At 50.0% G+C, this 18217-nt stretch overlaps 2 protein-coding genes across 4 annotated transcripts in view; one reads left to right on the plus strand and one right to left on the minus strand.

The window, feature by feature from the left end:
• The window catches only part of LOC135508538 (lysophosphatidylserine lipase ABHD12-like), a 52522-nt gene that overhangs the window by 33295 nt on the left and 1010 nt on the right, over positions 1-18217 (plus strand). The window lies entirely within an intron of this gene.
• The window catches only part of LOC135508536 (glycogen phosphorylase, liver form-like), a 41318-nt gene that overhangs the window by 7799 nt on the left and 15302 nt on the right, over positions 1-18217 (minus strand). The window contains exons 8-18 of one of the 2 annotated variants that reach the window (XM_064928790.1): positions 14068-14113; positions 13395-13437; positions 12594-12688; positions 12410-12502; positions 12097-12243; positions 10808-10971; positions 10397-10511; positions 10183-10284; positions 9573-9720; positions 6942-7000; positions 5469-5610 (exon numbers count right to left, since the gene is read on the minus strand). In XM_064928790.1, coding sequence (XP_064784862.1) covers positions 5469-5610; positions 6942-7000; positions 9573-9720; positions 10183-10284; positions 10397-10511; positions 10808-10971; positions 12097-12243; positions 12410-12502; positions 12594-12688; positions 13395-13437; positions 14068-14113 — 1154 coding nt within the window. The remainder of the gene's footprint in view (positions 1-5468; positions 5611-6941; positions 7001-9572; positions 9721-10182; positions 10285-10396; positions 10512-10807; positions 10972-12096; positions 12244-12409; positions 12503-12593; positions 12689-13394; positions 13438-14067; positions 14114-18217) is intronic. The other variant, XM_064928789.1, reaches the window with a different exon arrangement.

The raw sequence follows: 18217 nt of genomic DNA on the forward strand, positions 1-18217 counted from the left end.
GGGATAGATGACTGTAGGGGGAAATAGATGACTGTAGGGGGGATAGATGACTGTAGGGGGGATAGATGACTGTAGGGGGGCATAGATGACTGTAGGGGGGAAATAGATGACTGTAGGGGGGAAATAGATGACTGTAGGGGGGATAGATGACTGTAGGGGGGAAATAGATGACTGTAGGGGGGATAGATGACTGTAGGGGGGATAGATGACTGTAGGGGGGATAGATGACTGTAGGGGGATAGATGACTGTAGGGGGGATAGATGACTGTAGGGGGGATAGATGACTGTAGGGGGGATAGATGACTGTAGGGGGGATAGATGACTGTAGGGGGGATAGATGAATGTAGGGGGGATAGATTACGGTAAAGGGGGGAAATAGATGACTGTAGGGGGGATAGATGACTGTAGGGGGGATAGATGACTGTAGGGGGGATAGATGACTGTAGGGGGGATAGATTACGGTAAAGGGGGGAATAGATGACTGTAGGGGGGATAGATGACTGTAGGGGGGATAGATGACTGTAGGGGGGAAATAGATGACTGTAGGGGGAAATAGATGACTGTAGGGGGGAAATAGATGACTGTAGGGGGGAAATAGATGACTGTAGGGGGGATAGATGACTGTAGGGGGGATAGATGACTGTAGGGGGGATAGATGACTGTAGGGGGGATAGATGACTGTAGGGGGGATAGATGACTGTAGGGGGGATAGATGACTGTAGGGGGAAATAGATGACTGTAGGGGGGATAGATGACTGTAGGGGGGATAGATGACTGTAGGGGGGATAGATGACTGTAGGGGGGATAGATGACTGGAGGGGGGATAGATGACTGTAGGGGGGATAGATGACTGTAGGGGGATAGATGACTGTAGGGGGGATAGATGACTGTAGGGGGGATAGATGACTGTAGGGGGGATAGATGACTGTAGGGGGAAATAGATGACTGTAGGGGGGATAGATGACTGTAGGGGGGAAATAGATGACTGTAGGGGGGATAGATGACTGTAGGGGGGATAGATGACTGTAGGGGGGATAGATTACGGTAAAGGGGGGGAAATAGATGACTGTAGAGGGGGATAGATGACTGTAGATGGGGGGATAGATGACTGTAGGGGGAAATAGATGACTGTAGGGGGGATAGATGACTGTAGGGGGAAATAGATGACTGTAGGGGGGATAGATGACTGTAGGGGGGAAATAGATGACTGTAGGGGGGATAGATGACTGTAGGGGGGAAATAGATGACTGTAGGGGGAAATAGATGACTGTAGGGGGGATAGATGACTGTAGGGGGATAGATGACTGATAGATGACTGTAGGGGGGAAATAGATGACTGTAGGGGGAAATAGATGACTGTAGGGGGGAAATAGATGACTGTAGGGGGGAAATAGATGACTGTAGGGGGGATGACTGATAGATGACTGTAGGGGGGAAATAGATGACTGTAGGGGGGACATAGATGACTGTAAGGGGGGAAATAGATGACTGTAGGGGGGACATAGATGACTGTAAGGGGGGAAATAGATGACTGTAGGGGGAAATAGATGACTGTAGGGGGGATAGATGACTGTAGGGGGAAATAGATGACTGTAGGGGGGAAATAGATGACTGTAGGGGGGATAGATGACTGTAGGGGGGATAGATGACTGTAGGGGGGATAGATGACTGTAGGGGGGGCATAGATGACTGTAGGGGGGATAGATGACTGTAGGGGGGATAGATTACGGTAAAGGGGGGATAGATGACTGTAGGGGGGATAGATGACTGTAGGGGGGATAGATGACTGTAGGGGGGATAGATGACTGTAGGGGGGATAGATGACTGTAGGGGGGATAGATGACTGTAGGGGGGATAGATGACTGTAGGGGGGATAGATGACTGTAGGGGGGATAGATGACTGTAGGGGGGATAGATGACTGTAGGGGGGATAGATGACTGTAGGGGGGATAGATGACTGTAGGGGGAAATAGATGACTGTAGGGGGGATAGATGACTGTAGGGGGGATAGATGACTGTAGGGGGGATATATTACGGTAAAGGGGGGATAGATGACTGTAGGGGGGATAGATGACTGTAGGGGGGATAGATGACTGTAGGGGGGATATATTACGGTAAAGGGGGGATAGATGACTGTAGGGGGGATAGATGACTGTAGGGGGGATAGATGACTGTAGGGGGGATAGATGACTGTAGGGGGGATAGATGACTGTAGGGGGGATAGATGACTGTAGGGGGGATAGATGACTGTAGGGGGGATATATTACGGTAAAGGGGGGATAGATGACTGTAGGGGGGATAGATGACTGTAGGGGGGATAGATGACTGTAGGGGGGATAGATGACTGTAGGGGGGATAGATGACTGTAGGGGGAAATAGATGACTGTAGGGGGGATAGATGACTGTAGGGGGGATAGATGACTGTAGGGGGGATAGATGACTGTAGGGGGGATAGATGACTGTAGGGGGGATAGATGACTGTAGGGGGGATAGATGACTGTAGGGGGGATAGATGACTGTAGGGGGGATAGATGACTGTAGGGGGATAGATGACTGTAGGGGGGATAGATGACTGTAGGGGGGATAGATTACGGTAAAGGGGGGATAGATGACTGTAGGGGGGATAGATGACTGTAGGGGGGATAGATGACTGTAGGGGGGATAGATGACTGTAGGGGGGATAGATGACTGTAGGGGGGATAGATGACTGTAGGGGGAAATAGATGACTGTAGGGGGGATAGATGACTGTAGGGGGGATAGATGACTGTAGGGGGGATAGATGACTGTAGGGGGATAGATGACTGTAGGGGGATAGATGACTGTAGGGGGGATAGATGACTGTAGGGGGAAATAGATGACTGTAGGGGGGATAGATGACTGTAGGGGGGATAGATGACTGTAGGGGGAAATAGATGACTGTAGGGGGGATAGATGACTGTAGGGGGATAGATGACTGTAGGGGGGGGCATAGATGACTGTAGGGGGGAAATAGATGACTGTAGGGGGGAAATAGATGACTGTAGGGGGGATAGATGACTGTAGGGGGAAATAGATGACTGTAGGGGGGATAGATGACTGTAGGGGGGATAGATGACTGTAGGGGGGATAGATGACTGTAGGGGGATAGATGACTGTAGGGGGATAGATGACTGTAGGGGGGATAGATGACTGTAGGGGGATAGATGACTGTAGGGGGGATAGATGACTGTAGGGGGATAGATTACGGTAAAGGGGGGAAATAGATGACTGTAGGGGGGATAGATGACTGTAGGGGGGATAGATGACTGTAGGGGGAAATAGATGACTGTAGGGGGGAAATAGATGACTGTAGGGGGAAATAGATGACTGTAGGGGGAAATAGATGACTGTAGGGGGGATAGATGACTGTAGGGGGGATAGATGACTGTAGGGGGGATAGATGACTGTAGGGGGGATAGATGACTGTAGGGGGGATAGATGACTGTAGGGGGGATAGATGACTGTAGGGGGAAATAGATGACTGTAGGGGGGGATAGATGACTGTAGGGGGGGATAGATGACTGTAGGGGGGATAGATGACTGTAGGGGGGATAGATGACTGGAGGGGGGATAGATGACTGTAGGGGGATAGATGACTGTAGGGGGGATAGATGACTGTAGGGGGATAGATGACTGTAGGGGGGATAGATGACTGTAGGGGGGGGATAGATGACTGTAGGGGGAAATAGATGACTGTAGGGGGGATAGATGACTGTAGGGGGGAAATAGATGACTGTAGGGGGGATAGATGACTGTAGGGGGGATAGATGACTGTAGGGGGGATAGATTACGGTAAAGGGGGGGAAATAGATGACTGTAGAGGGGGATAGATGACTGTAGGGGGGATAGATGACTGTAGGGGGAAATAGATGACTGTAGGGGGAAATAGATGACTGTAGGGGGGAAATAGATGACTGTAGGGGGGATAGATGACTGTAGGGGGAAATAGATGACTGTAGGGGGGATAGATGACTGTAGGGGGAAATAGATGACTGTAGGGGGAAATAGATGACTGTAGGGGGGGGAAATAGATGACTGTAGGGGGGATAGATGACTGTAGGGGGGATAGATGACTGTAGGGGGAAATAGATGACTGTAGGGGGGATAGATGACTGTAGGGGGAAATAGATGACTGTAGGGGGGATAGATGACTGTAGGGGGGATAGATGACTGTAGGTGGGGATAGATGACTGTAGGGGGGATAGATGACTGTAGGGGGAAATAGATGACTGTAGGGGGGATAGATGACTGTAGGGGGATAGATGACTGTAGGGGGAAATAGATGACTGTAGGGGGGATAGATGACTGTAGGGGGGATAGATGACTGTAGGGGGATAGATGACTGTAGGGGGGATAGATGACTGTAGGGGGATAGATGACTGTAGGGGGAAATAGATGACTGTAGGGGGAAATAGATCACAGTAAGGGGGGAAATAGATGACTGTAGGGGGATAGATGACTGTAGGGGGATAGATGACTGTAGGGGGATAGATGACTGTAGGGGGAAATAGATCACAGTAAGGGGAAATAGATCACAGTAAGGGGGAAATAGATGACTGTAGGGGGGACATAGATGACTGTAGGGGGGATAGATGACTGTAGGGGGGAAATAGATGACTGTAGGGGGACATAGATTACAGTAAGGGGGAAATAGATCACAGTAAGGGGGGAAATAGATGACTGTAGGGGGGACATAGATGACTGTAGGGGGAAATAGATGACTGTAGGGGGGAAATAGATGACTGTAGGGGGGACATAGATGACTGTAGGGGGGACATAGATGACTGTAGGGGGGACATAGATGACTGTAGGGGGGGACATAGATGACTGTAGGGGGGAAATAGATGACTGTAGGGGGGGGGCATAGATGACTGTAGGGGGGGAAATAGATGAGAGGAGGGAGAACTTGCACAATTGGTGGCTGACTAAATACTTTTTTGCCCCACTGTATATAGTAGGGAGACTCTGTAGTTCTCCAGGTAGATATATAGTAGATAGTACCTTTCTCAGCCAGGGAGACTCTGTTGTTCTCCAGGTAGATATATAGTAGATAGTACCTTTCTCAGCCAGGGAGACTCTGTAGTTCTCCAGGTAGATATATAGTAGATAGTACCTTTCTCAGCCAGGGAGACTCTGTAGTTCTCCAGGTAGATATATAGTAGATAGTACCTTTCTCAGCCAGGGAGACTCTGTAGTTCTCCAGGTAGATATATAGTAGATAGTACCTTTCTCAGCCAGGGAGACTCTGTAGTTCTCCAGGTAGATATATAGTAGATAGTACCTTTCTCAGCCAGGGAGACTCTGTAGTTCTCCAGGTAGATATATAGTAGATAGTACCTTTCTCAGCCAGGGAGACTCTGTAGTTCTCCAGGTAGATATATAGTAGATAGTACCTTTCTCAGCCAGGGAGACTCTGTAGTTCTCCAGGTAGATATATAGTAGATAGTACCTTTCTCAGCCAGGGAGACTCTGTAGTTCTCCAGGTAGATGACCTTCAGATTGCTTCCCACCACTGGGTCTTTGTTGACCACATGTCCGATGGCCGTGATCAGCTTGATGATCTTCTTGGCCATGTGATACCCTGGGGCAGCCTGTAGAGGGAGACAACGCTCTCAATGGTGAACGTGGCTAAAGATGGAAGACTTCAGAAATATATATGTTTTTATATATTTTTAATTTAATTTAAAATTCTTATTTACAATGACGGCCTACCCCGGCCAAACCCGGACGACGCTGGGCCAATAGCGCGCCGCCCTATGTGACTCCCAATCACGGCCGGATGTGATACAGCCTGGATATGATGTCATTGTTTCAGCATTATCGGCTTGAGTTTTTAAAAACTATGGTGTGCGATATGGATAAATGTGCCAATAAATCAACACAATCTACTTTTTCGGTTTTACAAATTGCAGGCGTCTTGAAGCTAAAATTGGGATCACGTATACTCTGCTAATGACCATACGAAAACTCTAAAGGAGCAATGGAGAGCCATGTACGATACGGAGAACTAAACCAGGAATGTGTGGGAAGTAAAATGGGGGCCGCCATCTTTATACACCTCAGCTGTTCTCCTTATGAGTCCCAAATGGCACACTAAACTTTTTCCCTTTTATAGGGCTCTACTTCAGACAGGGGGTCCATGGGGTTCTACTTCAGACCGGGGGTTTATGGGGCTCTACTTCAGACAGGGGGTTTATGGGGCTCTACTTCAGACCGGGGGTCCATGGGGCTCTACTTCAGACAGGGGGTCCATGGGGCTCTACTTCAGACAGGGGGTCCATGGGGCTCTACTTCAGACAGGGGGTTTATGGGTCTCTACTTCAGACCGGGGGTCCATGGGGCTCTACTTCAGACCGGGGTCCATGGGGCTCTACTTCAGACCGGGGTCCATGGGGCTCTACTTCAGACAGGGGGTCCGTGGGGCTCTACTTCAGACAGAGGGTCCATGGGTCTCTACTTCAGACCGGGGGTTTATGGGTCTCTACTTCAGACCGGGGGTCCATGGGGCTCTACTTCAGACAGGGGGTCCATGGGGCTCTACTTCAGACAGGGGGTCCATGGGGCTCTACTTCAGACAGGGGGTCCATGGGGCTCTACTTCAGACCGGGGATCCATGGGGCTCTACTTCAGACCGGGGGTCCATGGGGCTCTACTTCAGACAGGGGGTCCATGGGGCTCTACTTCAGACAGAGGGTCCATGGTGCTCTACTTCAGACCTGGGGGTTTATGGGTCTCTCTCTCTCTCTCTGAAAACCAATGTGAGGAGAAGATCCACAGTTCCTTCCTTAGAGCCTCTTCTCCTCCAATTCATTTGAAAAGGACGAGAGGGGAGAGGAGGTGGGGAATCATGGGAAGACTCATTGAGAAATAGTCCTAGGCTATTCATGTAATGGGTTTTGAGTTGAGAGACTCACATACATACCTTGCCTCCAATGATCACAGTCCGGGGAACAAAAGGTGCTTTTGGGTTCTTCTTGATGCCTTCAAAAAAATAAAAAATAAAAATAAAAACATTACTTGTTCACACTTTAAACAAGGTATTACATATTATAAAGACTTAATTAAGCCTTCATAGCCCTTTATAAGGCCTACATAGAAGCTTCACAAATCATTTATAAGCAGATGTCATTCTATAATCAAGGTGAATCCAGGTGAAAGCTATGATCCCTTATTGAAAGCTATGATCCCTTGTTGAAAGCTATGATCCCTTGTTGAAAGCTATGATCCCTTGTTCAATCCACTTCAATCAGTGTAGATGAAGGGGAGGAGATAGGTTAAAGAAGGATTTTAAGCCTTGAGACATGGATTGTGTGTGTGTGCCATTCAGAGGGTGAATGGGAAAGACAAAACATGTAGGTGCCTTTGAATGGGGTATAGTAGTATGTGCCAGACGGTTTATGTCAAGAACTGCATCGCAGTGCTAGAGGCGTCGCTACAGGCCCGGGTTCGATCCCGGGCTGTATCACAACCGGCCATGATCGGGAGTACCATAGGGCGCCAGTTGAACAATGTTTCCTCCGACACATTGGTGCGGCTGGTTTCTGGGGTAAGCGGGCGGGTGTTAAGGAGCGCGGTTTGGTGGGTCATGTTTCGGAGGAGCCCGTTGGGGAGTTGCAGCGACGAGACAAGTTCGAAATTGGGGAGAGAGAGAAAAAAATAAAATATTAATATATATATATATATATTAATATTATATATATAAAAAATAACTGCGATGCTGCTGGGTTTTTCAGCTCAACAGTTTTTCTGTGTGCATCAACAATTGTCCACCCCCCAAAGGACATCCAGCCAATTGATTTGATTTGATTTGAACTTGATGCAACTGTGGAAAGCATTGAAATCACCGTGGAACGCTTTCCACACCTTGCAGAGTCCATGCCCCGAAGAATTGAGGCTGTTCTGAGAGAGCAAGGGGGGGATGCAACACCATATTATGAAGGTGTTCCTAATGTTTTGTACACTCAGTGTAGGGTGCTGTGGTCTAGATAGGGGGTAGGGTGCCGTGGTCTCGATAGGGGGTAGGGTGCCGTGGTCTAGATAGGGGGTAGGGTGCCGTGGTCTCGATAGGGGGTAGGGTGCTGTGGTCTAGATAAGGGGTAGGGTGCCGTGGTCTAGATAGGGGGTAGGGTGCCGTGGTATCGATAGGGGGTAGGGTGCCGTGGTCTCGATAGGGGTAGGGTGCCGTGGTCTCGATAGGGGGTAGGGTGCCGTGGTCTCGATAGGGGTAGGGTGCCGTGGTCTCGATAGGGGGTAGGGTGCCGTGGTCTCGATAGGGGGTAGGGTGCCGTGGTCTCGATAGGGGGTAGGGTGCCGTGGTCTAGATAGGGGGTAGGGTGCCGTGGTCTAGATAGGGGTAGGGTGCCGTGGTCTCGATAGGGGTAGGGTGCCGTGGTCTAGATAGGGGTAGGGTGCCGTGGTCTAGATAGGGGGTAGGGTGCCGTGGTCTAGATAGGGGGTAGGGTGCCGTGGTCTAGATAGGGGGTAGGGTGCCGTGGTCTCGATAGGGGGTAGGGTGCCGTGGTCTAGATAGGGGGTAGGGTGCCGTGGTCTAGATAGGGGGTAGGGTGCCGTGGTCTAGATAGGGGGTAGGGTGCCGTGGTCTCGATAGGGGGTAGGGTGCCGTGGTCTAGATAGGGGGTAGGGTGCCGTGGTCTAGATAGGGGTAGGGTGCCGTGGTCTAGATAGGGGTAGGGTGCCGTGGTCTCGATAGGGGTAGGGTGCCGTGGTCTCGATAGGGGTAGGGTGCCGTGGTCTAGATAGGGGGTAGGGTGCCGTGGTCTAGATAGGGGGTAGGGTGCCGTGGCCTAGATAGGGGGTAGGGTGCCGTGGCCTAGATAGGGGGTAGGGTGCCGTGGTCTCGATAGGGGGTAGGGTGCCGTGGTCTCGATAGGGGTAGGGTGCCGTGGTCTAGATAGGGGGTAGGGTGCCGTGGTCTAGATAGGGGGTAGGGTGCCGTGGTCTAGATAGGGGGTAGGGTGCCGTGGTCTCGATAGGGGGTAGGGTGCCGTGGTCTCGATAGGGGTAGGGTGCCGTGGTCTCGATAGGGGGTAGGGTGCCGTGGTCTCGATAGGGGTAGGGTGCCGTGGTCTCGATAGGGGGTAGGGTGCCGTGGTCTCGATAGGGGTAGGGTGCCGTGGTCTCGATAGGGGGTAGGGTACCGTGGTCTCGATAGGGGGTAGGGTGCCGTGGTCTAGATAGGGGGTAGGGTGCCGTGGTCTAGATAGGGGGTAGGGTGCCGTGGTCTCAATAGGAGGTAGGGTGCCGTGGTCTCGATAGGGGGTAGGGTGCCGTGGTCTCGATAGGGGGTAGGGTGCCGTGGTCTCGATAGGGGGTAGGGTGCCGTGGTCTCGATAGGAGGTAGGGTGCCGTGGTCTAGATAGGTGGTAGGGTGCTGTGGTCTAGATAGGGGGTAGGGTGGTCTGTATAGGGGGTAGGGTGGTCTGTATAGGGGGTAGGGTGGTCTGTATAGGGGGTAGGATGGTCTGTATAGGGGGTAGGATGGTCTGTATAGGGGGTAGGGTGCCGTTTGGGAAGGAACTTCTGAGTGACGTACGGTTGTACATGGTGATAATGTGAAGACAGTTGAGGAGTTGGCGCTTGTACTCGTGAATCCTCTTCACGTGGACGTCGAATATGGAGGACAGGTTGATGTTCACCTTGTACTCTTTTTCCAGGTACTGTGAGAACTTCACCTTGTTGTCCTGTGGCACACAAATGCATAGACCACAATGGAAATGATTTGTAAAAGCTTTCTTGGTGTTATTCTTGAGTACTTTATATGCAGTATAACTACTTATTGAATTGTGTCTTTAAAATGTGAACAAAAAAATGCCCCCACATGCCTCGTGTACCAAGGAACAAAATGGAATGTTGCAAACAATATTCGGATAGAAATATATATATATATATATATATATATATATATAGGGGTCATTTTATGCCAATAGTATTGTAAATATGATCTGTTTCATATTATGATCTGTTGCTAATTTTTATTTTTTTATTTTACCTTTATTTAACTAGGCAAGTCAGTTAAGAACAAATTCTTATTTTCAATTAATTCAGTATGTTTCATGTTATGATCTGTTACTAATTAATTCAGTATGTTTCATGTTATGATCTGTTGCTCATTAAGCGGGAGGTTGATGTGGTTGAGGTCTTACCTGCTTGACATTAGAGACATCTCTAATGAAGGCATCATCATTGACCAGCTCATTGAGCTTCTGTAACTGGCTGAGATCCTTCACATATTCCTCCCCAATGGCCTAGAAACAAGGACAAAGTGTATGAACATAACATGGCAGATCAGAAAGAAAACAGGATAAGATAAAGCATCGGTCAAAGAGAGACAATGGTCAATAAAGATGCCCATTAAACCTCAGCGATTAGCTCAGCCAATCCCGGGTTACAGAGGAGGAGCCAGCGCCTAGGAGTGATGCCATTGGTTTTGTTCTGGAATTTATCCGGTTCTAATTTGCTGAAGTCTCGGAACCTTTCAAAACAAAAAGTAAATATTTTATAGAATCTAAAAAGAGTTATTGGAGAGAGAGACAGAGAGACAGAGAGAGAGAGAGAGAGAGAGAGAGAGAGAGAAAGAGAGAGAGAGTGAAGACAGGACCGTGTTCAATCGGGCACACCGTCGAAAAACAGTTCAAAGCGGTTTTACAATGTAAAACAAAAAACAAGCGTTTCTGATTGGATAATTACAGACAGAACTTCAAAGTCAGTTTCAGTGTTTTCTTCCGTTTTGTGCCTACTGAACACGACCTAGACAAGACCCCATCTTACACATAATTCTTGATGATGTTGGAGTGTATCACTGCGACTCCGTTGACAGCGTGAGATCCCACGATGCACAGATGGGCCATGTTGACCCTCTTGCCCCCGTCTTCCTCGATCAGAGACATCCTGCGTATCCTGTCCAGGTCTCCTGGAAAGAGAGCTCTAATCCCCTGGAGCAACAGCAGAAACATACAACCAGTCAGCTGGTCCCAATCTGCTCCACATCCCTCCTGAACCCTATATAGTAAATCTGAATAGGCTGGACAGGTACAGTAGAAGCAGGGTACCACTATGGTTTCCACCACAACTTCCATATTATACATCTACAAACGTGGACGAATTAGGGCCAAGAGGAGGAGTAGGGAGCTAATTGAGACGTACGGTCGCCTACCCCCAGTGCCTACGCTACGGTCGCCTACCCCCAGTGCCTACGCTACGGTCGCCTACCCCCAGTGCCTACGCTACGGTCGCCTACCCCCAGTGCCTACGCTACGGTCGCCTACCCCCAGTGCCTACGCTACGGTCGCCTACCCCCAGTGCCTACGCTACGGTCGCCTACCCCCAGTGCCTACGCTACGGTCGCCTACCCCCAGTGCCTACGCTACGGTCGCCTACCCCCAGTGCCTACGCTACGGTCGCCTACCCCCAGTGTCTACGCTACGGTCGCCTACCCCCAGTGTCTACGCTACGGTCGCCTACCCCCAGTGCCTACGCTACGGTCTCCTACCCCCAGTGTCTACGCTACGGTCGCCTACCCCCAGTGCCTACGCTACGGTCGCCTACCCCCAGTGCCTACGCTACGGTCGCCTACCCCCAGTGTCTACGCTACGGTCGCATACCCCCAGTGCCTACGCTACGGTCGCCTACCCCCAGTGTCTACGCTACAGTAACCTACCCCCAGTGTCTACGCTACGGTAACCTACCTACATTTGAACATCTTGGCCATGTTCTGTTATAATCTCCACCCGGCACAGCCAGAAGAGGACTGACCCACCCCTCATAGCCTGGTTCCTCTCTAGGTTTCTTCCTAGGTTCTGGCCTTTCTAGGGAGTTTTTCCAAGCCACCGTGCTTCTACACCTGCATTGCTTGCTGTTTGGGGTTTTATGCTGGGTTTCTGTACAGCACTTTGAGATATCAGCTGATGTAAGAAGGGCTATATAAATACATTTGATTTGATACCCGCAGTGTCTACGCTATGGTAACCTACCCCCAGTGTCTAGGCTATGGTAACCTACCCCCAGTGTCTACGCTACGGTAACCTACCCTCAGTGTCTACGGTAACCTAAATACGTACGTCCAGGTGTCCCTGATTGATCCTGTAGATGATCTGGAGGTGTCTGGGCAGCAGGGTCTCTAGCAGGCCAACGGGCCAGCGCTCCAGAGCCTCGGGAAGCACCGTGTGATTGGTGTACGCAAAGGTCCGCTTGGTGATGGCCCACGCCTGAGGAGAGACAGGTTCCACTATTACAGTAAACTTTTCCTGAACATTCACATTAGGACTTATGACAGTTATCCAAGGTTAGTTGGATTTTCATATAAGAAATGTCTTTAATATCATAATAACAATGTACAATATAATATATATAATAATCTCTCTCTAAACGCACCGTGTCCCAGTCGAGTTTCTCAACGTCCACAAAGACCCTCATGAGCTCTGGGATGGCCATGGCAGGATGAGTGTCATTCAGCTGGATGGCCACCTGTCAACACAATCAACCAAACAGATTTTTTTGTTTGCGATTCAGACATCATAGAACATGGACAACACATCACAGGTAATCAATAAGTAACCTTCTCTGGGAAGCTGTCGAAAGACACTGGACCGGTGGAGTCCTTCTTGGATATCTTGAAGCGTCGGATGATGTCCTGAAGTACTCCTGCTTCAGGCGTAGCTCCTTGCCCTCAAAGAACTACAACAATGAAGAAGGAGAGGAATCAAGAACTACAACCCCTCAACAAGAGGAGAGGAATCAAAGTACTCCTGCTTCAGGCGTAGCTCCTTGCCCTCAAAGAACTACAACAATGAAGAAGGAGAGGAATCAAGAACTACAACCCCTCAACAAGAGGAGAGGAATCAAAGTACTCCTGCTTCAGGCGTAGCTCCTTGCCCTCAAAGAACTACAACAATGAAGAAGGAGAGGAATCAAGAACTACAACCCCTCAACAAGAGGAGAGGAATCAAAGTACTCCTGCTTCAGGCGTAGCTCCTTGCCCTCAAAGAACTACAACAATGAAGAAGGAGAGGAATCAAGAACTACAACCCCTCAACAAAAGGAGAGGAATCAAAGTACTCCTGCTTCAGGCGTAGCTCCTTGCCCTCAAAGAACTACAACAATGAAGAAGGAGAGGAATCAAGAACTACAACCCCTCAACAAGAGAGGAATCAAAGTACTCCTGCTTCAGGCGTAGCTCCTTGCCCTCAAAGAACTACAACAATGAAGAAGGAGAGGAATCAAGAACTACAACCCCTCAACAAGAGGAGAGGAATCAAAGTACTCCTGCTTCAGGCGTAGCTCCTTGCCCTCAAAGAACTACAACAATGAAGAAGGAGAGGAATCAAGAACTACAACCCCTCAACAAGAGGAGAAGAATCAAAGTACTCCTGCTTCAGGCGTAGCTCCTTGCCCTCAAAGAACTACAACAATGAAGAATGAGAGGAATCAAGAACTACAACCCCTCAACAAGAGGAGAGGAATCAAGTCGTTAGGAGTTTGGTAACACACTAGCCCAGTGTTTCCCAAACTCAGTCCTCGGGATCACAAGTGGTGCCCATTTTGGTTTTTGCCCCTAGCACTACATAGCTGATTGTGAAATCATCGAAGCTCGATGATTAGTTGAATCAGCTGTGTAGCACTAGGGGCAAAACCCAAATGTGGACCCGAGTTTAGGAAACCCTGAAACCCATGCTGTCTGTTAAACCCTACGTACATAGAAGTTGACTCTAAATATCAGTTCTGTTATACTCGCAGACAATATTTTTACAGTTTTGGAAACTTTAGAGTGTTTTCTATCCTAAGCTGTCAATTATATGCATATTCTAGCATGTGGTCCTGAGAAATAGGCGGTTTACTCTGGGAACGTTATTTTTCCAAAATTAAAAATAGTGCCCCCTAGTTTCAAGAGGTTATACCCTTGCGGTCATTTCCATGCCAACGTCCATAGGAGTTGAGCTCTACAGCCGCGCACAAACAGATCTGGAATCAGGTTACAGATATACCAGCGTTTCAAAATGGACTCACACCTACGTGGTCAATGTGGAACTTACGTTATCGTTGGGGTAGAGGACACGAGAAATATTCTCTGCCAGATTCCTGTCCAGAACTGTCAGGATTTGGCCAGGGTTGTTCCGGGTTTTGGTCAGTAGATGCCCCCATTGTGCTTTTTGTCCTTATGTTTTTCCCTTGATCCCCATTATTATTTGCACCTGTGCCTCGTTTCCTCTAATTGTATTTAAACCCTTAGTTTCCCTCAGTTCTGTGCTCTGTGTTTGTATGTTAGCACCCTGCCCTAGTGTTCTGTGTACTCTTGTCGATTCCGGGTGACGCTCTTGTGGTATTCTGTTTTTTGTTTTTGTTTATTTTTTGTGAGTTTCTTTTGAGGCCTTTTTGTGCTTTTCCTACCACCTTTTGGATTTGCCATTTTTTGTATTTAAGGATTTTTTCTTTATTAAATACACCGTCTTAAGTACTGCTGTGTCTGCCTCATCTTCTGGGTTCTGCTGACTATTCGTGGCTCAGTTGGTTAAGTGACTGTTTCTCACTCCGGAGACCCAAGTTCGAAACCGGGTCCTGACAGAAACACAGAGCCAAAAATGAACCCAGAGGCAGCCAGTTCCCAGGACCTTTTTGCCACGCTGTCCCACCACCAGGATACTGTCCAACGCCACGAAGCCGCCCTGGTTCAGCAAGAGGCCTTAATGGCTAGACATTCTCATCTTCTGTCGGAGATGCTGACTTCCATTAAGCAAATATCTGATCGACTTACCCCGGGAACAGTTCCCGTCCCAGTACCTCAGGTTCACGTACCCATGGCAGTTAACCCCCTGGCTGAACCTCGTCTTCCACCTCCCCAACGGTTCTCAGGTGATCCAAGTGCTTGTAAAGGGTTTCTCACTCAATGTTCTCTCTCCTTTGAGCTGCAACCCTCATCGTTTCCCACCGACCGGTCTAAGATCGCATATATCATCACCCTGCTGTCGGAAAAAGCCCTGGCCTGGGCTACTGCTGTGTGGGATGCCCATAGTTCCTGCTGTGCCAGCTACTCTGCCTTTGCTGAGGAATTCAAACGAGTGTTTCAAGGCCCAAGCAGTGGTTCTGACTCAGCCAAACAGCTCCTGACTCTCCATCAAGGTTGGCGCAGCGTGACGGACTATGCCATCCAGTTCCGCACGGTGGCAGCAGCGAGTGGCTGGAACAACGAGGCGCTCACGGTGTGCTTTCTGAAAGGCCTTTCCGACACTATCCAAGATGAACTGGCCACTCGGGAACCACCGGACAATCTCGAGTCCCTGATCAAGTTGGCCTCACGCATTGACCAGCGTCTGAGAGAGAGAGAACTCAACCGTAGACCTCTAGCCCCTATCAGTCCCAGCTCCGAGTCCCCACCTTTAACATCGCTGGCTCCACCGGAACCCATGCAGATTGGACGCATCTCCCAGGCTGAGAGAGACCGCCGGATGAGGAGCGACGCTGTCTATATTGCGGCAAACCGGGCCATTTCCGTTCCACGTGTCCCGGGCTCCAGGGAAACGCTCTGTCCCGTACAGACCGGGGGAACTGTAACGGGAAACATAACCTCCTCCCATCCGTCCAACTCCCGTCTGCTCATTCCAGTCACCCTCTCCTGGGACAACCACAAGCTTCACCTTCAAGCCTTGGTAGACTCTGGAGCCGCAGGTAACTTCATGGATGGTGTCTGGGCGAAGGAGAATGGCGTTCCCTCTGAACCTCTAAGTGACCCCATGAGGGTTACTACATTGGATGGAAGCCCTTTGGGATCTGGACTTGTCACTCATGTCACTACCTCCTTGCGACTTTCAGTTTCACAACACCAGGAATTGATGAACTTTCATTTGATCTCCTGTTCCGAGTTCCCTCTCGTCCTTGGATACCCCTGGCTTCACAGCCATAACCCTCACATCGACTGGTCTGTGGGCACTATCAAGCAGTGGGGTCCTACGTGCCAAGCTACTTGTATTTTCCAGAATTCCCCGAGTTCTACTCCCGAGTCTTTAGAATCCATCGACCTGACCCGAGTTCCCGAGTGTTACCATGACCTCAAACTGGTGTTTAGCAAACAGAGGGCCACCATGCTACCACCCCATAGACCTTATGATTGCCCCATGGACCTGTTTCCGGGCACTTGCCCCCCCAGGGGTCGGATCTTTTCCCTATCTCCACCCGAACGAGCTGCTATGGATACCTACATCAAGGACGCTCTGGAAGCAGGCCTCATGCGTCCATCCACCTCCCCGGCGGGAGCAGGGTTTTTCTTTGTGGCCAAGAAAGACGGTGGATTACGTCCTTGCATCGACTACCGGGGACTCAATGCCATAACCGTCCGTAACCGTTACCCGCTACCCCTTATGGCCACAGCCTTCGAGCTGCTCCAGGAAGCAGTTGTTTTCACTAAGCTTGACCTGCGGAACGCATACCATCTTGTGCGGATCAGACCTGGTGACGAGTGGAAGACCGCTTTCAACACGCCTACTGGTCACTATGAATACTTGGTGATGCCCTTCGGCCTGACCAACGCCCCAGCGGTGTTCCAAGCGCTCATAAACGATGTGCTTAGGGATATGCTTAACATATTTGTGTTCGTTTACTTGGATGACATCCTCATCTTTTCGAGCTCCCTTCAAGAACACACTAAGCATGTCAGACAAGTACTCAAACGCCTCCTAGACAGCCATCTGTACGTTAAGCCGGAAAAATGTGAATTCCATTCATCCCGAGTACAATTCCTGGGATTTGTAGTGAAACCCGGTCGAGTCCAAATGGACCCTAGGAAGGTAGGGGCGGTAGCGGATTGGCCCACCCCCAAATCCGTTAAGGATGTTCAGCGTTTCCTGGGCTTCACAAACTTTTACCGCAAGTTCATCAAGAACTTCAGTTTGGTGGCAGCTCCTCTCTCAGCTTTAACCAAAGGTGGCAATGCAAGGTTTTTGTGGGGAAGAGAAGCTGAGACGGCCTTTCAAGGACTCAAGCAGCGCGTCCTCTCTGCTCCCATCCTGATACTACCGACTACGGATGAACCATTTGTGGTGGAGGTAGACGCATCAGAGGTTGGTGTTGGAGCTGTCCTGCCTCAGAGGGGTGAAGACAAGAAGCTTCATCCGTGCGCTTTCTTCTCACACCGGCTTACCCCGACTGAGAGGAACTACGATGTGGGGGATCGTGAACTCCTAGCGGTGAAGATGGCATTGAAGGAATGGAGACACTGGCTCGAGGGGGCTTCTCACCCGTTTCAAGTGCTTACGGACCACAAAAATCTGGAGTATATCCAGCAGGCGAAGCGATTGAACTCTAGACAAGCTAGATGGTCTCTTTTCTTCAATCGATTCCAGTTTATCCTCACCTATCGGCCCGGGTCGAAGAATCTCAAACCGGATGCCCTGTCCCGAGTCTACGCTCCTGCCATTCGAGATGACACGGACATGCCTGTCCTTCCTGCTGCTAAGATTGTGGCTCCGATCTCGTGGCAAGTTGAGGATACCGTGAGACGTGCTCAAGCTAGCGAACCGGACCCGAAAGGAGGCCCTGCCAATCGGTTGTTTGTCCCCAAGGCAGTGAGGACTCAGGTCCTTCTGTGGGGGCACTCCTCTCGCCTCACCTGTCATCCGGGCGTAGGTCGCACCTTGGAGTTCATCCAGCGTAAGTTCTGGTGGCCTACCATAAGAGAAGACGTTGCCACATTCGTCAATGCCTGCCCCGTGTGCTGCCAGGGCAAATCTTCTCACCTCCGCCCTCAAGGACTCCTTCACCCTTTACCTGTTCCCCACAGACCCTGGTCCCATATCTCATTGGACTTTATTACTGGACTTCCTCCATCCCATGGCAATACTACTATCCTAGTCATAATCGACAGGTTTTCAAAGGCGGCCAGGTTCGTCCCTCTGACTAAGTTACCTTCTGCCAAGGAAACGGCTGAGTTGGTAATTAATCATGTGTTCCGAGTCTTCGGCATTCCTCAAGATGTGGTTTCTGACAGAGGTCCCCAGTTCGCCTCAAGGTTTTGGAAGGCCTTCTGCCAACTCATGGGGGCTTCTGCCAGTCTATCTTCAGGGTACCATCCGGAGTCCAACGGCCAAACAGAGAGGATGAATCAAGAGCTGGAAACCACCCTCCGATGTATGACTCGTGACAACCCGTCCACATGGTCATCCTTTATTGTTTGGGCCGAATACGCGCACAACA

The sequence above is a fragment of the Oncorhynchus masou genome, chromosome 21 (assembly GCF_036934945.1).
Source record: "Oncorhynchus masou masou isolate Uvic2021 chromosome 21, UVic_Omas_1.1, whole genome shotgun sequence".
Taxonomy (NCBI): domain Eukaryota; kingdom Metazoa; phylum Chordata; class Actinopteri; order Salmoniformes; family Salmonidae; genus Oncorhynchus; species Oncorhynchus masou.